General features: G+C 36.5%; 1 protein-coding gene and 1 pseudogene across 1 annotated transcript in view; both read left to right on the forward strand.

Annotated features, from left to right (window-relative positions):
• DHX29 (DEAH (Asp-Glu-Ala-His) box polypeptide 29) overlaps positions 1–20889 on the forward strand; it is a 47228-nt gene extending 26339 nt beyond the window's left edge. The window contains exons 14-28 of the mRNA XM_010857154.1: positions 2253–2429; positions 3767–3907; positions 4882–5026; positions 5154–5271; positions 5888–5972; positions 7624–7712; positions 8679–8807; positions 8897–8972; positions 9645–9869; positions 11290–11426; positions 11834–11927; positions 15552–15854; positions 16622–16753; positions 18299–18395; positions 20608–20889. Coding sequence (XP_010855456.1) covers positions 2253–2429; positions 3767–3907; positions 4882–5026; positions 5154–5271; positions 5888–5972; positions 7624–7712; positions 8679–8807; positions 8897–8972; positions 9645–9869; positions 11290–11426; positions 11834–11927; positions 15552–15854; positions 16622–16753; positions 18299–18395; positions 20608–20663 — 2004 coding nt within the window. The 3' untranslated portion in view covers positions 20664–20889. The remainder of the gene's footprint in view (positions 1–2252; positions 2430–3766; positions 3908–4881; positions 5027–5153; positions 5272–5887; positions 5973–7623; positions 7713–8678; positions 8808–8896; positions 8973–9644; positions 9870–11289; positions 11427–11833; positions 11928–15551; positions 15855–16621; positions 16754–18298; positions 18396–20607) is intronic.
• Positions 16769–18289, forward strand: LOC105001036 (annotated as a pseudogene).
• Positions 20890–21974: the final 1085 nt, after the last annotated feature.

The following is a 21974-nucleotide window of genomic DNA, read 5'->3' on the forward strand; positions in this document are numbered from 1 at the left end:
AAATCAATATTTGGGGACTTCCCTGGCAATCCAGTGATTAAGACTCCATGCTGCCACTGCAGGGACACAGGTTCAATCCCTGCTTGAGGAACTAAGTTCCCACATGCAGAGCAGTGCAGCAAAAAATAAATTTTAAAAAATGATACCTGTATGAATTACCATCTATTTGAGGAGGTTCCCCAGATCTGTTTCATCTGTCAGAAAATATTTTTCTCAAGCTTCAGATAATATCCTGATCAAACCAGTAAAGTAAAAATATCCAAAATTATTCCTTCTTTCTTGCATATCCTCTAAATCAGGTCACCTGGACTTTGTTGATTTTTTTTGAATACTTCTCTCATTCATATACTTCTCTCCGTATTTACTGGCATTGCCCTCATATATGCTACCATTATGTTATTTAATTACTTAATAAGCTTCTAATTAAACTGCCTACTTTCTGTTTTGTTCTCTTCTACATTCTTCACATTATAGCTAGAGTTACCTTTTTTAAAACAAAGTTCAAACCACATGATGCCCCTACTTTAAAATATCTTACTCACTATCCTGACTCATTAGGATAAAGTCTCAGCTTCTTAACAGAGTTTACGAGACCTCATATGAACAGATTACTGAGCACCTCACCCTCTCTGTCTCTTGCCCATTCCTCATCTCATGCTCAAGGCATTATTTTTGTTGCATCATTTCTTGAAATGTAGTATGATCCCACTGTCCTCCATGATTTTGCACAAGTTATGTCCCATGACCACTTCTTCTCCCTTTTTCATACTGTTCTTTCCTCATTTTTTAAAAACTCATTTCAGTTCTCAGCATAGATATCAATTCCCTCTTAGCAGCCTTCCTGACCACCTGAATTAGCTACCCCTTACTGTACAGCAGGAACTAATACAACATTGTAAATCAACTATAACTCCAATAAAAATATATATATAAACATATATAAAATATATATATATATAAAACAAAACCAAAAAAGAATATTAGACTGAAAAAAACCCAAAATAGTTGCCCTTCATATATAATTTCAAGCCATCCTATACAGAATCCAATTATAAGGCTATAAACTCTGAAATGACTATTTCAGTCATTATTCCCCAGCATCTAGCACAATGCTGAGTACTATTTGTTGATCTCCTCTGATAGCCAATCACTCTATGAAATTTGTATTGTTTTATAGAAGAAGAAATAGGCCCAGGGATATTTGAATAACTTTCCCAAAGTCATATTTTAATTGATCAAGCCAAGAAGAATTAAGCCTAAGCAAGCAATTCCAGAGTCTGAACATTTAACCACTATTGCCTCCCTTCCACGAAAAATGATCAAACCTATTTTAATTTTTGTTGATCAAACCTGTTTTAGTTTTTGTTATCTCAATGTATTCTATCTTTTGTATGCTGCTTTAAATCTCAAGAAATAAAATGGGGTAGAAATAAATCCAGTACAGCAAATGGCAATATAGACTAGTACATCCAGCAGATACTAAGTTCTGACAACATCCCATGTTTTAATGCTCTTTAGCAAGTTTACAGTGCTCATCCCTAAAATGCATCTGTTCGAAAAGCATAAAACCCATTTTTTAGGCAGTTGATAGAACCTGTCAGATTCATACTAAAATAATTCCCCCTTTGCAGAAAAGTGTATAAACGATCTGTCTTGCTGCAGTTTTGTGTCTGTTCAATTATATATTAGTGGCAGAGCTTTTAAGCATTACACTGGCTTCTGAGTGAAATTTGGGAGATACTTTAATCTTATCAGCTGAACAGTTATAGACTATCTCCTAAGGTAAGAGTCTTACTATCATAGCTAATCTTGTTCATTATATGCTGATTTTTACTGACTTCAGTTTTAAAGAGGGTGACTTTATTTTCAATTTGGAAGATCTACCTCATTTGAAACACAGCTTCTCTCACCTTCTCTATGTATTGACTGTATGTAAATATTGATTAACTTTTAATAGATTTGAAGGTCTGATTGTTTTAACTTCTTAATAGACCTTATTATGTAAGGGCTTCCCTGGTGGCTCAAATGTTAAAGAATCTGCCTGCAATGCAGGAGACCTGAGTATGATCCTTTGGTTGGAAAGATTCCCTGGAGAAGGAAATGGCAACCCCTCCAGTATTTTTGCCTGGAGAATTCCATGGACAGAGGAGCCTGGTGGGCTACAGCCCATGGGGTTGCAAAGAGTTGAACACGACTGAGCAAATAACACACAGACCTTATATATGACTTTTTTTTAATTCTCTTTATACTAGGTTCATGAGAGAAGTGTCCAGTCAGACTTCCTACTAATTATCTTGAAGGAAATTTTACAGAAACGTTCTGATTTACATTTGATTCTCATGAGTGCCACTGTAGACTGTGAAAAGTTTTCTACCTATTTCACACACTGCCCTATTCTGAGAATTTCCGGAAGAAGTTATCCTGTTGAGGTAAGTTTTTTTAATAATGCCTATGTAAACAGAAACTACGTGCCCACCAGTGAGTGTCCCCAGAAGATAGGCCCTTAAGTTTGCTGCTGCTGCTAAGTCGCTTCAGTCGTGTCTGACTCTGTGCAACCCCATAGATGGCAGCCCAGCAGGCTCCCCCATCCCTGGGATCCTCCAGGCAAGAACACTGGAGTGGGTTGCCGTTGCCTTCTCCAATGCATGAAAGTGAAAGGGAAGTCGCTCAGTCGTGTCCGACTCCTAGCAACCCCATGGACTGCAGCCTACCAGGCTCCTCTGTCCATAGGATTTTCCAGGCAAGAGTACTGGAGTGGGGTGCCATTGCCTTCTCCCCCTTAAGTCTGAGCCTAGAACTATTCCTAAGGTAATGCAAGCCAAGAGAGGACCTGGAGCTGGCCTTGGGAATCAGATAGTTGAGCTGTCTTGACTACGCATGGGTAGACTGGAAGGATTGTGCTGAATGACATACCTCAGGTACACAGCATAAAACACAGTTCTATAGCAAAGCCAAATCTACATCCAGATTGGGGTCACTGCCTAACAATAAGGAACTGCTTTTCCACCATGTGGAAGTCGGATATGAGAGTTGGAGTATAAAGACGGCTGAGCGCTGAAGAATTGATGCTTTTGAACTATGGTGTTGGAGAAGACTCTTGAGAGTCCCTTGGAGTGCAAGGACATCCAACCAGTCCATCCTAAAGGAAATCAGTCCTGAATATTAATTGGAAGGACTGATGCTGAAGCTGAAATTCCAGCACTTTGTCCACCTGATGTGAAGAACTGACTCATTGGAAAAGACCCTGATGCTGGGTAAGACTGAAGGCGGGAGGAGAATGGGACAAACGAGGATGAGATGGTTGGATGGCATCACCGACTCAATGGACATGAGTTTGAGTAAGCTTCAGGAGTTGGTGATGGACAGGGAATTCTGGTGTACTGCAGTCTGTGGGGTCGCAAAGAGTTGGATGCAACTGAACTGAACTTTCCACCCATCCCTCAAATTGAGGGGGATTTGTCTTTGAAGCTTTCTTCTATTCTCACTGTTTGCCCTTTTGGTTCAGCTGATAAACAATCTTTAAATTGATTTTCACATGTAAAAAATATACACCATAATGTACTTTGTCCTAGAACTGCTAGGGACAGATACACATCTATATCAGGCAAGTTCTTCATTCCCAAATAATGCAGAAAAAATTTTTTTTTCATAATATTCTAATTAGCATGTGGTAACATTCAGGAAGCTAGCAATCCCTTGTTCTCTTTAAGATGATATTTACTGAAATGAATTTGAGCTCACTGTTCATATGCCTTCATCTGTGCAGGTTTTTCATCTTGAAGATATAATAGAGGAAACAGGCTTTGTACTGGAGAAAGACTCAGAATATTGTCAGAAATTTCTGGAGGAGGAAGAAGAAATAACCATTAATGTTACAACCAAAGCAGGGGGAATAAAAAAGTATCAGGTAAGAAGAAAACATTTTAAAAGACATCTGATGATGATGTCCAAGGCACAAACTACCATAAGAGTTTTAAAGTCATGTGGCTGGCACAGTGCATTCAAATACATTTTGTTAGAGGAATAACAGATACGATTATGAGCAAATCTTAAAGATAATTTCTTTAATCTTTGTTTTATTGACTCTTTTACTGTTTTTACTTACTGTTTGGTTTATGATATTTGCTTTATCTCAACACCTTAAATTGGCTGGTGCAGGCCCAGAGTCTAGATCCCTGCCACTGATTTTTCTTAAGAGCCTTTGTGCTGGCATTAGCCATCCAGGGAAGCACAGTTCTTCATAGAGAGTTAGTTTAGTCTGAATGACATAATTTTAGGAATATCACAAAAGCTATGCTCCTGCATTTTGACCAGTGGTACTATTTACATGTTTTCACTGTATCTACAATATTTCATTCATCTAATGGACAAATTTAGTTAATCTTTTAATTAAGCAGATAAATCAAGGAAGCAAAAACTAAAATCTTCTTAAAACTGTAGAAACAGAGATTAGAAACAAAAGAAAGACGTCAAAAAATTAAAGGTAGTATTTCAAAGGAGATAGTTGGAACTCAGCAACCAAAATAGAATCTAGAATGAGGTAGGTGTAAATTACTTAGTAAAGTTATCACGACCTCTTGGCCTGCTTTTCAGTTGCCACAGAACAGCGCAGCCATTATTCTGTTTTTCTTCATTTCTTTAAGTGTTTACATGCCAAGATTAAAAGTTTTGCTGTACTTCAGGGGGCTGGGAGAAATTAATAGGATAGAGATGAAATTTTATCATACTTTAATACTGTTAAAAATTGTATTCTTGCTATATTTTAATGAAATAATGGTGACAGAAAAATATAGATTTAAATAAACGCAAGTAGCTCGTTTTTTCCTTCTTTGTCTTTACTTCATATTTTTGTTCAGGTTTTTCCGATTATGTTTCTTTTAGGAATACATCCCAGTTCAGACTGGAACAAGTGCTGATTTAAATCCATTTTACCAAAAGTATAGCAGTCGCACACAGCATGCTATTCTCTACATGAATCCTCATAAAATCAACCTGGATCTCATTTTGGAACTTCTTACATATTTAGGTATGTACCTATTTCTAATGTGTCTCCATTTGTTTTGATAAAACTTTTCTACTAACTGGAGATGTTTTATTAATATTTTATATGCTGTTCCTTATTTTTGAATACTGTATCTTTCAAAAAATTTCAGACAGAAGTCCTCAGTTCAAAAATGTTGAAGGAGCAGTACTGATCTTTTTACCAGGCCTTGCTCATATTCAACAGTTGTATGATCTCTTATCAACTGACAGAAGATTTTTTTCAGAACGGTAACTACAGATCTTCATTATATTCCTGGTAGTTTTAAAATAGAGCAGTGTTTTGTACATTAAAATTCTTGATCAGAGCTTTCAAAGTCTTTTCACCTTTATTTAAAATTGTCCATGACAAAGCAATTCTTATTTTAACTTTCTGTTATAGCATTTTATCTACTAAAAATTTTAGGTACTTTTTCTACATTTGTTTTATTTTCTTAATATGATTTAGCAGAGGGAAACTTGTAGTTAAGAATAAGATGGTGACTCCCCTCCCCACCCCGTGGGACGGTGCAAAACCCCAACAGCACTGCAGCTTATCATCCACACAGACTGAGCTGGCTCTTTACTGTGTTTGTTTTCATATAGTTTATTACTGCTGTTATCATTATCACTTTGGCATCAGAATATATTTTTTAAAATTCTTTAAACCCTACATTCATATAATTCATATTAAATTTTTTCTCATCAATGAGTATATATATATTATTCTCAGAACTTTTGTGTGTGTTTAAAATTTTTCATAATAAAACATTTTTAAATTGCTTCCTATTTGCAAATAAATTTTGTTATTCTTTGCAGTGTCTTCTAAAGAGAAACTCTTGCTAAGAACTATGATTTTAACTTTCAGATATAAAGTGATAGCTCTGCATTCTATTCTTTCAACTCAAGATCAAGCTGCAGCATTCACACTTCCTCCTCAAGGAGTCAGGAAGGTAAAACTCAGTACATCAAATTTATATGTGATCCACCTGAGAACAGTTCATGAAAATGACTCCCTATCATCAAAGACAGTTATTAAGTGCCTTATACATGGCAGATTCCAGATGCTCTACAGTCTAATATCATCAAAAATGAACCCAATATTAAAATTCAATTTATATTTATATTATGTTAGGTGTTTATATTATGTGTTATCAATAACTTTAGAGGAGTGGTAGGAGAAGGCAATGGCACCCCACTCCAGTACTCTTGCCTGGAAAATCCCATGGATGGAGGAGCCTGGAAGGCTGCAGTCCATGGGGTCGCTGAGAGTCGGACACGACTGAGCGACTTCACTTTCACTTTTCACTTTCATGCACTGGAGAAGGAAATGGCAACCCACTCCAGTGTTCTTGTCTGGAGAATCCCAGGGACGGGGGAACCTGGTGGGCTGCCAGACGTCTTTGGGGTCGCACAGAGTCGGACACGACTGAAGCGACTTAGCAGCAGCAGCAGCAGTTTAAAAACAGGGCATTATTGTTGCTTTTGAGAAGAAAAAGTCACTACTATTCCTTCAAGAAGAGAACACAAAGGATGTTTGATGTCAGAAGCTACTTAAATCCTGGGAGGGTTCTTTTTTGTTGTTCTCTATAATCTATTCATCCCTGATCATTTTTGCAACACAGAGAACATTAGGTTAGGAAACAATCTTAAGGTATTTTCATTGTCTCCTGTCTTCAGGATTCTGAATGAAGAGATACTTGGAAAAAGTTTCTCAGATTCTTGTCCCGAAGCTGCTGCCATGTCTGTGGCCTTTGACAACCTACTCAGCCTTACTTTCTCATCTTTAAAAGGGGTTGAATTAAATTTATGATTTTCTAACTGTGCTCTGAAAAATCCAGGGGTTCACAGGTTATGCTCTGATCTGTAACATTTGGGCTTCTCTGAAAGATTTTGTCTGAAGAAAAGAATTCCACCACCTCTAAACACTTTGATCACCTAGGTCCTATCTAAGTCTTAATAATCTGGGTTCTCTTTCCTAGGATGAAGGATAAGAAAAGCAAGCATTCAGTATTGAGATAGAGTGATAACATAGTGAACTGACCTAGAGTTTCCTAAATGTTTCACCTCCAAAGACTCAACAGAAGAAAAAAACACACACACAAGAAGATGGGCTATTCAGCCATCACCATTAAGAACTTTTGAGCTAGAAAGGGACCTAAGAAATATATTTCTACCTCCTAATTTGAGACCAGAGAGGTAAAATGACTTGCCCAGGTCGCAAAGCTAATAAGTAGCAGAGCCGGGGCAACAACCCACCAGTTCTCCTTACTAAAGAAAGTATTCCCTAATAATTGTAAAGTTTCTGCTGAGCAGTCTCCATTCTCTGACCCACTTTCCCATTCTATGTGTATCATTTTTAAAATGACTGACTAGAATTAAGGGACTAAAAGTATTTCTGTTGGAAATACTTTAATAATTAATGAGGTGATAAAATTAATTAGAGCAAATTTAAGTTACACAGCAATAGCAATTAGATTGTGAATTTTTGTAAAGAATAATTGGAATTCACTTTTTAAAATGCATTGGCTAAACTAAAGAATTTTTAAGTGATGGCACATGGCTGAAAGTTGTTACCTAAATGTTTTGACTTTGTGTTTTCAGATTGTTTTGGCAACAAATATTGCAGAGACAGGTATCACTATTCCAGATGTTGTATTTGTAATTGATACTGGAAGAACGAAAGAAAATAAGTAAGTTTGCATTTTCCTCCCAAATCAACACATATTTAACCTGAAAGGAGCTTGGGACTCTTGAATTGTTAGGAGACATCACAGAACCATCCCAGTCAGTACATGTACTGCCAAAACAAGCACTAGATCTCAGAATCACATGGGGAACATCTCAAATGTCCTAATTCTGTCCAAAACAAAAGGTTTCAGAGAAGCTGTAGGGAAGTTTTAAATGTCTGAGAATAAACGTCAAAATTGATGTCATCGGTTTTCCCATAAGTAATATCAGTGTACTGCTACTGATAGGAAAGTGCTAAGAAAACGTTCAGACATAAATACTTATCAGTTAGTTTGTAAAATAAATTGTTTTACAAAAGCATTATTTGTGGGATTATAAAAAAGCATGGGTTTTAGAATCAGAGTTAGATTATAAATCTCTGATCTATAGTCTTGAGCAAGTAATATGACATCAGTTATAATTATCCGTATTCTCCTCATATGTAAGTGGGAAAATTAAAATTTCATAAATTGAAAGTACGTAGTACAGTAATTGGAGCATAGTAGATGACTTTAACTGTTAAATAACTTTAACAGAAAGATTATTGCTTTATAAATGTTTTGATGTTTATATTTAACAAATAAGGGAGATCATCTTTGTGGTCTATTCTAATCTATATACACTGTCCCTAATCTTAGAAAACTTTAGCAATATTTGGAAATGAGTATGACTGTCCAGTACAAAATATACTCCTGATTTTTTTTAACTGTACCTTTAGAGGAAGTGTTTTCAGGGTTGAACTGTATTTTGTGAAAGGTGCTTTGAATTGTGATGTTCACAGCAGAATTTCTCACTTTTTCAAAGAATTCTTATTGCATAATTAATAGGCATTCTAATCTTCAACTTTAGAATCAAATACTTCCCCTTTTGTTTTTAGATTTTGATTTAAGTCGGTTATCTACGTATTATCTCCTAAAACATTTTTCTAGGTACCATGAGAGCAGTCAGATGAGTTCTTTGGTTGAGACATTTGTCAGCAAAGCCAGTGCTCTGCAGCGCCAGGGGAGAGCTGGGCGGGTCAGAGATGGCTTCTGTTTCCGCATGTATACAAGAGAAAGGTACGGCATAGCCTGGAGATTAAAAACACACAAACCAGTGTGGCATTTCTGATAATATGTGTTTAGGATTATATTACCTTATTTTTCAGATTTGAAGGCTTTATGGACTATTCTGTCCCTGAAATCTTGCGTGTGCCTTTGGAGGAATTATGTCTTCATATTATGGTAATCCCAAGGGAATTTAGATGAACTTTTGTTCTCCACCCCTTTCTAAGAAAAAAGAAAAAGAAGACCTAAATTTATCTTACCTTCTGTTGCACTAGATTTTCAAGTATTTTATTTACTCTGCTCTAAGAAATTCCCCCTTCCCCCATATTTTGTAAGTAACTCACTGTGCTTTAAATCTGCCATAGGCACTCATACTTTAAGAAATTAAAATACAGACTCATAGCCCAGAACCTGGTTCTCAACTGGGGATAATATTGCTTACCAGGGAAAGCCTGGAATGTCAGGAGACATTTTTAGTTGTCAGAACTGAGGGGAGAGGGAGACCATGCTATGGACATCTAGTGGGTCAAGACCAGGGATGCTGCTGAACACTCTACAGTGAACAGCACAGTCCCCTAAAACAAGGAATTATCTGGGCCCACTAACAACAGAGCTGGTCTTGAAAAGTCCTGAACTAGACCAAAGGCTTCCTGGTATGAAAGATCTAAAATATCCTTCAGTTCTTAGATTTTTTGGTTCTATAAAAATCAGGAATGAAGAAACTAAAAATATGCAACTGGAAAAATCTCCTCTTTGCTTAAAATTTTACTTATTTTTAGTTCCAGTTTGACCATCTTTTTTAAAATTTTTTCTGATCACATCCAAATTTATCACTTTTTCAATCTGCAGAAATGCAATCTTGGTTCTCCTGAAGATTTCCTCTCCAAAGCTTTAGATCCTCCTCAGCTTCAAGTAATCAGCAATGCAATGAATTTACTCCGAAAAATTGGAGCTTGTGAACTAAACGAGCCTAAACTGACCCCACTGGGCCAGCACCTTGCAGCTCTGCCTGTTAATGTCAAGATTGGCAAGATGCTTATTTTTGGCGCCATTTTTGGCTGCCTGGATCCAGTGGTAAGACAAGCAACACTGCTGCTTCTTCACTGTAAATATCATTTTGCTTGGGGAGGTATTAAGTTGGGAAAAAATTTTTAACTAAATAGAGTGTCTATACTAACATTACAGAGAAGGCAATGGCACCCTACTCCAGTACTCTTGCCTGGAAAATCCCATGGACGGAGGAGCCTGGTAGGCTGCAGTCCATGGGGATGTGAAGGGTCGGGCACGACTGAGCGACTTCCCTTTCACTTTTCACTTTCATGCATTGGAGAAGGACATGGCAACCCACTCCAGTGTTCTTGCCTGGAGAATCCCAGGGACGGAGAAGCCTGGTGGGCTGCCATCTATGGGGTCACTCAGAGTCGGACACGACTGAAGCAACTTAGCAGCAGCAGCAGCATACTAACATTAAAGCCAGAAAATCTGAATGCTTAATAAAAATTTTTGAATATTTAACTTTTTATATTTATATACAAGAAAGTATCTTCACCCATATACTCTTGTGTATTGTGGGTATTATTTTGTAAAAGGGTTTTGGCTTGTAGACTTCTGCTATCAAACATCCCACTTGAAATATTTACTTAATTCTTTCTGTGTGTGTGTGTGTGTATGTATATATATATATATATATAGTAGATGATTCGTATAGTAGATGGATTCATTGACAGTTTTGAACTCCACACTGTAGAATCAAAACTTCCTTCCCTTTTTCTGGGTTTTCTCTGAGCTAGCAATTACCAGCAATTCTGTTTTCTCAAATTATCTCAGAATTAACAAACTTTTTGCCTCTCTCTGAATCTCTTGCCTGCTTTGCCATTCCAACTTTATCAAGTTGTAGCCTTTTCTGGGACTACAAATAAGGCTGTTTGAAATCAAAATGGAGACAGTATAACTTACTCTAGTCTTTTTTTTTTCCCCTAGTATCAGAAATATATACCAGAATTGTGTTGAGTCCAAGAAATATCTACTGCCATGATAGTTGATCTGAAAAGCTGCAGCAACAACAAATGGGTTGATATATAGTCCAGATTATTTAAGAATTTAATATTTAAGGAGCATTGTAGGCAATGGAAATTCAGACTCAGAGTCAAGATCTCTGGTCTGTGATTAAGGAATTTCTTTTAACTGTGTGACAGACTATCAGTCTCTTGCACAGATACTCATTTTTTAAAATCCTGATTCTGTTGCTATTACTTCCCTGTCTCACAAAGATAATATAAAAGTAAATGATAGATTTTTTAAATTCCATAAAATGAAACTAAAAGTAACTAACTAAAACGAAAATGCTAGCTATTATTAGAACACAGTAAATTCAAAAGAAGAAGCATGCAACTTGAAAGTGCAGTTGTTTTATGATTTGCTTTCTATTACAATACAAATCAGCTTTCAGTGTGTACCTCTTTAAGGTTAAATTTTTTTGTTTATTTATGGGCAGGCAACATTAGCTGCAGTTATGACAGAGAAGTCTCCTTTTATCACACCAATTGGTCGAAAAGATGAAGCAGATCTTGCAAAATCAGCCTTGGCCATGGCAGATTCAGATCATCTGACGATCTACAATGCATACCTGGGGTAAAGAAATAATCTGGGTTTTGTCAGTAGGTCAAACCTGGGGGTATTAACTATTTAAAAAATTTATCTTTGACTTTTATTAAAAAGATACATTTAAGGTTTAAATTTAGTATTAGTTACTTCATCTGTCAGGTATAATTATTTTAGAGATTTGTATTTTTATAATCCTAAACTTTAAGAACAATGTACTTTGTATTACTATGTGTATATTACCTTATATTTGAAGTTATTAATTTACTGTTATACATAAGCAAAAAATACCTGTATTGTAGTTGAAATTGGCTAGCTCTTAAAACAGGCAAGGCCCTTCCTCATTTTACATGATTATAATATAATTAAAGCTATGGTTAGTACCTCTGAAAGTGAGAGTTTGGAAACATTAAACTTTGGTCATTTTTCTTACATAGATGGAAAAAAGCACGGCAGGAAGGAGGCTATCGTTCTGAAATAGCATATTGCCGGAAGAACTTTCTTAATAGAACATCACTGTTAACCCTAGAGGTAAGTCTTAATGCAACTGTCTTAATTTAGGGTCATATGGTGGACCAGTGGGATTATGTTGGGAAAAGAAATGCCTAGGATAGTGCTTGACACATAGTAAGTGTTTAATAAACATTTGCTAAATTAATGAATTTGTGATTTTTTTGTTTTGTTTACCACAACAGGTAACCTGTATTACATGGTTATTCAAATAGTATTTAACAGGGACTTCTTTGGCTGTTCAGTGGTTAAAACTTTGCTTCCAAAATAGTGTTTAACAATCATATTATATTCAGGAAGTGGTCAAAGATGCAATATGATTTCATAGAAATAACTAGTTTGGGAATTAGGATAGTTGTCTATTCAACAGCTCAAGCTTGGAGAAGGTTAATTTAGTCTCAGTTTCTCATTTTAAAAAAAGAAATTGAATTGGGGATATGCTACAGTTTTTCTCAGCTCTGAAAATCAGTTGTTACTTTGAATTATCATGGAAATTTTCAACTATACATAAATGTGACAATAGTATAGTGAACTCCTGTGTACTTACTTCACACTTCATAGTTATCAACATGTGCTCAGTCTTGTTTTACTTATACTCCCCTTAATCCACTCTCTGCCCTCTAGATGATCTTGAAGCAAATCCAAGATGTCAGGTTATTATATATCTCTGAAGTATAGGACTTGTTTTTTTCTTTAGCATTATCATGCCTTGAAAAATAATTCCTTTATATCGTCAACTATACAGTGTGTAAATATCCCTGATTTTTCATATTTTTTTTTTTTACAGCTAGTTCAAATCATGATCCACACAAGGTCCACATGTTAAAATCGGTTGATATGTCTCAAGTGTAGTACAGCATTTAAAGGGAAATGGTGTTTAGGGCAGACTTGCTATAAAAGCATTCAGAAAATAAACTTAACCTCTCACATAATTCCCCTATTCTATGCTCATATTTTAAAAGGTTGTCTGGCTTGGGTTCAAGATATGGAGAGATAAGCAACGCTCCTTTGTCTGCACTCCACTTCCTCCAGACCTTCAAGTTGCCCCCCACTCCCTTCCTTCTATCAGCCTTGTCTTCACCTCCCCTAGGCTACAGGGTTTTCAGTTCTTTACCAGTCTGGTGGTATTACAGCAACTGTCTGTCTGATTTTTCTTCTCCTGGAATTGAAGTCCCTTAAGTCCCAAACCAGAAAACTCAAGGAAATCCTAAATGTAAACTTCATCTTTTAATCACTTGTATCCTGTCTACTTTAAAAATGCTCATCCTTGCGAGACAGCAAAAGAGACACAGATATAAAGAACAGACTTTTGGACTCTGTGGGAGAAGGCAAGGGTGGGATGATTTGAGAGAATAGCATTGAAACACGTATATTATCATATGTGAAATAGATCGCCAGTCCAGGCTTGATGCATGAGACAGGGCGCTCAGGGCTGGTACACCAGGATGACCCTTAGGGATGGGATGGGGAGGGAAGTAGGAGGGAGGGTCAGGATGGGGAACACATGTACACCCATGGCTGATTCATGTGAATATATGGCAAAAACCACCACAATATTGTAAAGTAATTCAGTTCAGTTCAGTTCAGTCGCTCAGTCGTGTCTGAGTCTTTGCGACCCCATGAACTGCAGCACTGCGGCACACCAGGCCTCCCTGTCCATCACCAACTCCCGGAGTCCACCCAAACCATGTAAAGTAATTAGCCTCCAATTTAAAAAAAAAGGCAAAAAAATAAAATTGGATTTAAAAAAAAAAATACTCATCCTCCCTGTGGTATTTTAGCTGATTGGCATTACTAAAGGTAGAAAAAGATTTTAAGCAACAAGTTTAGATGGTTGCCATTAATAAACATGGTCAGAGTTCTTCAGGAAATTGTTTCCCAGAGACAAGTGAAGAAGGTTCTCGCAGTCTAGGATCAGAGTCCTCTGTAGTTCTTCCTCAGTGTCTCTATGAGCCCATCCTTATTGAGTAAAACTATTGAAAGCAGAGCTACTGTTAAAGTAGATATACTGAATGAAAATGCATTCAGGCACATTTTTATTGCTTTCACTTATTAGACATTCGTATGTTAATTGAAGTATGGTTGATATATAATAGGCATACAGCACAGTGATTCAATAATTTTCTAGATTATACTCCATTAGAAGTGATTGTAAAATACTGACTATAGTTCCTGTGATGTACAATATATCCTAGTTGCCTGTCTGTTTTATACAGACTGGTGTGTGCCGCTTAATTCCATATCCCTGTCTTGCTCCGCCCCCTTTGCCTTCCTCCAGTGGTGCCACTTGTTTGTTCTATCTGTGCGGCCGTTTCTATTTTGCTGTATGCGTTTGTTTATTTCAGGTCCCACAGTTCAGTGATAGCACACAGTGTTTGTCTTTCTCTGCCTCACTTCACTAGCATACTGTCAGTCCATCACCGTTGCTGCAAGTGGCAGGTTTTTTTTTCATTTTTACTAAAGTTTTATTATATATTTACGGAACTTGAGGAATAGTAATATATTAAAACATTTCTTCAAAGTATTGGCTGTGTTAAACTGAAAATAAACTGATACGTTAATGAAATGCCTAAAGAGTTGGCTAAACTAATAAAGTATTATTTATTCAAAGAATAATGCACAAGGACTTCCCTGGCAGTCCAGTGGTCGGCATTCTGTGCTTCCAATGCAGGGTCATGGATTTGATCCCTGGTCAGGGAACTAAGATCCCACATTCCATGAGATGTGGCCAAAAAAATATTAAAAAAAAAAAACAAAACAAGAACGCACAGAGATATATACTTCATGCTGCTGGTTTTACTTAGTAATATGATGGATTAGGAAAATATTTGACAAATGTTAATATAATAAGGTTAGAAATGAAACATTTTAGCATGCCAAATTCCGCAAGTTTTTTTTAATTGGCATGTAGTTGGTTTATAATATTAATTTCAGGTATATACATAGTGATTCACAAATTTTAAAGATGATAGTCCATTATGGTTAACTGCAGAATATTGGGTTTTATTGGGTATATTCCATGTGCTGGCAACATGTCCTTGTAACTTAATTATTTTACACATAGTAGATTGTACCTCTCAGCCACCTATCCCTACCTTGCCCCTCGCTCCTTCCCTCTCCCTACTGGTGGCCACTAATGTGTTCTCTATGTTTGTGTTTCTTTTTTGTGTTATATTCACTAATTTTATTTTTTTTAGAGTCCACATATAAGTGATAACATATAGTATTTTTCTTTGTCTGTCTGACTTATTTCACTTAGCATAATGCCCTCCAGGTCCATCTACTTTGTAGCAAAAGGCAAAAATTCATTCTTTTTGTGCTGAATAATATCCCATTGTGTGTGTGTGTGTGTGTATTATCATCTTTCTCCATTTGTCTGTTGATGGACATTTGGGTTTCTTTCATGTCTTGGCTATTTTGTAAACATCTATGAACATTGGAGTTCATGTATCTTTTTGAATTAGTGTTTTCATTTTTTTCTGGATATATGCCCGGGATTGAGATTGCTAGATCATGTGGTAATTCTCTTTTTAGCTTTTTGGAATCCTGTCCATTTTGATAGGAAACAGTAATATAAAGTACAAGGTTGTTTGGCACCTTCTTTAACTGATTATGATCGTGTCTCTTTTTAACAAACCAATCTAGGATGTAAAGCAGGAGTTAATCAAGTTGGTTAAAGCAGCAGGATTTTTATCATCTACAACTTCTAATAGCTTCGAAGGAAACAGAGCCACACAGACCCTTTCCTTCCAAGAAATTGCCCTTCTTAAAGCTGTACTTACTGCTGGACTGTATGACAATGTGGGAAAGATAATCTACACAAAATCAGTTGATATTACAGAAAAATTGGCTTGCATTGTGGAGACAGCCCAAGGCAAAGCACAAGTACATCCATCCTCAGTTAATCGAGATTTGCAGATTTATGGATGGCTTTTATACCAGGAGAAGGTAAAGTGCTCATTCTTAAATTCCAGTATTCGGGACATTATTCTAGAAGTCAGTCATAACAAATTTGGATGCCTACCAAATAGTATATTTGGTTCTTAAACTGAGTTGTTCATGTTTGTTCATATTTGAAATCAAGATGTTCATGGTTTCTCAACAAAAATATAAACATGTCTTTTTTCTACATCTCCAAATAAGGGGGATATGGAATGGGATAGAACTAAACGTGATGTTACAGTAGTCTGAGACACAATGCAACCTAAGATGACTTAATAGCAAATATTTGTAGATTAAAACAGTCAACCTTTTGAATCATAGCTCATTAAATTAATAAAGATCCATAATTTCAAGCACTGGCTTGAGTAAATCCCAGCTGTCAGCAAACTTAAATATGTAAAACATGACAAATTCCTGACTAATGGTCATTGCTAAACCTTGCTGTAGAAACCAGGCACTTTGAAACTTAATCGTAATTTTTATCTTTCCACTAATTATTTAACAGTATTAGCATAACACTACTTTTTCATACTTTATGTTCAAGGTATACAATTCAGCCTTACAATTAATGTTGGAAATCCTTTTAATAGTATAAATACACAGGTGGTGACTGTGATTATTATAAAAGAGATTGTGCAACATAATGTAGACATGTAGCTTTATAAAACAATTTAAAATAGTAGCAAATTATAGAAAAATGCTTACATGCAAAGAAAATGAATTTTTTATTTTTTTAGGCTATGAAGTGTCTTTTTTGTTTTTTTTTAATACAGATACGATATGCCCGAGTGTATTTGAGGGAAACTACCCTAATAACCCCTTTTCCAGTTTTACTTTTTGGTGGTGATATAGAAGTTCAGCATCGGGAACGCCTTATCTCTGTTGATGGCTGGATCTATTTTCAGGTACATGCTACAACTGATCTTAAAATTTTACTGCCAGTACCATTGAGATAGATTTTTTTTTTCTTTTTTTTTTTTATTGGAGTTTGCATAATTTCTTCCTATGGTTTGACTTAAATAGAAGACGTCCATATTTTATCTTGCCTGTATGGTTTTAAACCTGCTTAATTTTAAAATCAAATTATATTCCTAATTGCATATTGCATTTATTGTCAGTAATAATGATTTGCCATGTGGTGGACTTCAGTAGTTAATTTTACATGGATCATCCTAATTTAATACCCTAACAACCTTGTTAGATGATTTCTTTCTATTGACGAGGCACTTAAGCTGAGTTAGAGTTAAATAGCTTACATGGATTGTTAATGGTAGAGCAAGGTTTAAACCTAGAACTATATGATCCTCAGACTTGTGCTCCTTCTGCTATATCATGCCACCTATAAAAAGACACAAATTCATTTAATTCATACTGTTAAAATTCTCCTCTGGAAAAATTAGACCAACCAGTGTGCTACCAACAATAAGTTTATGTCTCTATAACTTATCAACATTGACCACTTTAAGCAAATCTAATACATTCTGCTCTGATATACCATGATAGCTGTTTGTCTAAGACTGGAGATGTAAATTTTAAATGCAGTTTAAAAAATATGTGCACTTCTCACAAAGAGGGGGAGATGGTGATAGTGTTCTATAACTGGATTGTGGTGATGGCTGTACAACTCTATAAGTTCATTAAAAATCATTGAGTTGTACACAGTAAATTTTTATGATCTATAAATTATTCCTTAGTAAAGCTATTTTAAAAATTACATTTTAAAACCTGTAGTCCTCTTTCTTCCTCTTCCGGGGACGATATCTAGAGGTATTCAGGATGGTCCAGTGTCTGACCTACCGTCGGAGGCCGTCCTACAATACAGCCTCTAACAAAACCAGGCTGTCCCAAATCCCTGGTAATGGCATTGTTTGCCTTTATACTGAGAAGGTTGGGAAAGCACCAGAATCCACATGTGGGCTGTGCCCAGGCCAATTTCAAGTTCATGCTGTGAGACCTGAAGTTCTTAGGAGGTTGTCTAAAATGAAAAAACACAATCAGCTGGGCCTATGATGGTTCTATATGTGCTAAATGTGTCCACGACAGGATAAGCATGCTTTCCTTATCGAGGAGCAGAAGATCATTGTGAAATTGTTGAAAGTACAAGCACAGAGTCAGAAAGCTAATTAAAAAATGAAGCATTTTTGAGCAATAAAATCAAAAAGCACAAAAACGAAACTGTAGTCTTCACTCCCATAGAGTTGATACAAGAGAAGAAAACAATTGCAAAATGGTTGCTATACTCTGGAAAGAGGTATCAAGTTTATGGGTACTTATAAGGAAATTGAAGTTTATGTCTCTTAGCTGCAGAAGGTAATTTATTTTTCCCATAACATTTTATATTTAAGTCAATATGTGTTAAAGCACATTGTAAGGCATATATGCTTACCTTAATTTTTTCTAAACGCATTCACACTCCTGGGATTAATGTTCAATTTGTCATCTCTCAACAGGCACCTGTTAAGATAGCTGTCATTTTCAAGCAGCTACGAGTTCTCATTGATTCTGTTTTAAGAAAAAAACTTGAAAACCCTAAGATGTCTCTTGAAAGTAAGTGTCTGACTCTAAGAAAGAGAAACTTTCTCTGAGGTTCTCAATATGTTTTCTCTACCAGTCTCCCAAATGTAGAGCTGTTAGTCTGTAATCCTTCAACAGAAATCTGCAGGGGACACCTGAGTTGCCACTTAGTCTGGTATGTGCTTTGCTGTGCTTAGTCACTCAGTCGTGTCTGACTCTCTGCAACCCCGTAGACTGTAACCCACCAGGTTGCTCTGTCCATGGGGATTCTCCAGGCAAGAACATTGGAGTGGGTTGCCATGCCCTCCTCCAGGGTAGTCTGGTATAGTGTTTCCCAGACTTGCCAAATCATCAGAGTTATCCTGGCAGCTGTTAAATATATATAAATATGGTCCAAAGACCTACCTCAGGCATACTGAATCTCCTCTATGGGAGAAGCCTATGGCCATATTGCTGTTTTATAATCCTTTCATCTGTAACACTTCCCCTGTACTACCATCCCCATTTTTAAATGCAATTATTTTTAATAAACTAGGTTGTTTTTCTGGTAGAATTTCTTACATTTAGGATTTGGGCAGTTGCATCTTCATGCTTTGATTTAATGTTTCTCTGTTCCCTATATTTTCTGCAAACATGGGTTTGATCCCTCGGTCGGGAAGATCCCCTGGAGAAGGGCATGGCAGCCCCCTTCAGTCTTCTTGCCTGGAAAATTCCATGGACAGAGGAGCTTAGTGGGCTACAGTCCATGGGGTCATAAAGAGTTGGACATGACTGAGCAACTCACATACATACACATTCTCTATATTTCCTGAAAACTAGTAGTATATCTAATGACTTGATTAGAATCTGGTTTTTAGGAAAAGAATATTTTTTGGTTGGTGCTATATCCTTCCCATTTCATCACATCAGTTTCATTTTCTTGTTTTTAATGATAAGAATTGATCAATTTGTTCAATGTGATTATATTTAACAAATATCCCAATTAATTCTAGTAGGTAGGCAAGTTGGGGAGCTGCTGGTCTAGTGCTACTGCCCTGAAGTCTCACACTTTATTAATTTCCATAACTGAAGGTGAATGAATAAGCATTTAACTGTGTTAGTTTTCCTGTACTGCTGGAAACTTAAATCAGGTCTTGACATATTAAGAGAAGTGGGCTCTTCCCTTGAGGAACTCTGTGCACTACAAAACAGCCTAAAACAACAACAACAAAAAATACATTATATTAAGGACAGGTTGAACCTCAACTTTTAAATAAAGAAAAATCAATTTTAAAATGCTTTCAATGTTTATCTTTGCCATAACAGGAAAAGTGGAACCTGCCCTCTGATGAGGCATGTATTTTTGACTTCAGGGAGGATGAAGTACATTAGTGTCCTCTCTTTCTGGCCTTTAGAGTAAGAGAAGTTGGGATCTAAGGGACACCAAGCTTTTGAAAAAGAAATAACTGAAGTTGCTCTTGTATTTTCTACTATACTGTTCCTCAGACTGAAAATCATAGTTCTGTCTAGACCTGTCATGTTCGCCTTGCAGCCAGTGAACTTTCTTCCCTCACTCCTTTTTATTTAACGCCACTATAGCCTCCAAGAGCCTGAGTGTCAGGCCATGGGCCCAGTTATCAGACTTCTCCATTGCAGTCATTGAAACGTAGACCATTTTCTTATTGAAGTGTCTAATAAGATAAGAATTTCAGTCTTGGAGTCCTGATAATTACAACTATTCAGAAAGTAGTTATGAAGTCACAATATCAGACCAACTGATTAAAAGCAGAGGCAGATGTGAAAACCTCTAACAAATAACGTAGCCCCTGTTTAGTCTGTTTGTCCAATTAATTGGTGTTTGATTCCTTTGTTATGTAGAGCGGTCTATCACTTTGCCATCCACACTTCTCCTAGCGCACTTCCCTGCTAAATTTTTTGTTTCCTTTGAACTATACATGGAAAAACAGATAAAGAGTGCTTTATTCCTTGCCCATACTGTTGGCATCCCGGCTAATTCTGAAGTGCATGGATGAGTCAAAAAGTAGACTTGAACTAGGTGAAAAAGTTAGGAAATATACTGTCTGAATAGAATTTTTAAGAAATAATAGAGGCATCTCTAGTTTTATAAGTGAATATTGCTGGTGTTAACTCTGTATTCTAATTTAAAAGAATCTTTTAATGAAGTATACCTGTGGTTTACATGTGTATACACTGAAAAATTAGTCAGTGATGAATTTATTCATTGGTTTTTTCTTCTTCCATCCAGATGACAAGATTCTCCAGATCATTACTGAATTGATAAAAACAGAGAATAATAATTGAAACTGCAATTCATGATCCACTGCTTTGAAGAGAGTCATGAAATTATGTGAAAATGGACCATCCCATTAAGTATTTCAGTACTTAAATGTTGGTACTAGTCATATAATGTAAAGGTGGTGGAAAAAAGCACATACTTTAAACATGTGTAATTTTCTAATTTCTTTTTAATGATAGCTATTCTCAGTGTATTTGCCACTACATTTACAATAAATTCTTTGGTATCATCCATGTAGTATTCATCATCATGTGCCTTACGGGCAAAGCCTGTGTCTGTAGTATCGTAACCTACTACTGTGATTCCCTGTGGACCCACCTCATCCTCTTATCAGTCCTTGATGTCTAGAGAGTTCAAACCTTGAGGAGGAAAAGGTCTAAAGGTCTTTCTCCCAGAGGAGAAAATGAGCTCCAAAACCAGTGGTAATTAAATTTTCACAAAAACATACAACTTGAGTTGTTTAATACTTGATAGGAAAAGTCAAAATCTAAATAAGGTATACATTATTAATAGATGCCATCTGTATCAGTAGTATTCACTAAAGCACAGACAGAGTACTGTAGGAGGATAGGCAGCAATGGATAATGCTACAGTCAACACAGGTGACACCTTTTGCACCATTTTCCTCAGTCATAAGCTTTGATATCACTGCTCTTGAATCTTTTTTGTACCAATAGAATTGATAAGGTCAGTAACTTTAAGACACTAAAGCATACTTAGATATTTTTCAGTGGTTTTCTTTGTTTCACTTACGATTTTTGAAACTCCATCTTGATTATGTTGAGGAATTTTCCATTTTCTGTCAAGATTGTTTCAGATCAGTTCAGTTCAGTCACTCAGTTGTGTCCGACTCCTTGCGACCCCATGAATCACAGCACGCCAGGCCTCCCTGTCCATCACCAACTCCTGGACTTCACTCAAACTCATGTCCATCGAGTCAGTGATGTCATCCAGCCATCTCATCCTCTGTCGTCCCCTTCTCCTGCCCCCAATCCCTCCCAGCATTGGGGTCTTTTCCACTGAGTCAACTCTTCGCATGAGGTGGCCAAAGTATTGGAGTTTCAGCTTCAGCATCAGTCCTTCCAATGAACACCCAGGACTAATCTCCTTTAGAATGGACTGATTGGATCTCCTTGCAGTCCAAGGGACTCTTAAGAGTCTTCTCCAGCACCACAGTTCAAAAGCATCAATTCTTTGGCACTCAGCCTTCTTCACAGTCCAACTCTCACATCCATACATGACCACAGGAAAAACCATAGCCTTGACTAGATGAACCTTTGTTGGCAAAGTAATGTCTCTGCTTTTCAATATGCTAT

Source organism: Bison bison, unplaced genomic scaffold (genome assembly GCF_000754665.1).
Source record: "Bison bison bison isolate TAMUID 2011002044 unplaced genomic scaffold, Bison_UMD1.0 scf7180017864378, whole genome shotgun sequence".
NCBI classification, from domain to species: domain Eukaryota; kingdom Metazoa; phylum Chordata; class Mammalia; order Artiodactyla; family Bovidae; genus Bison; species Bison bison.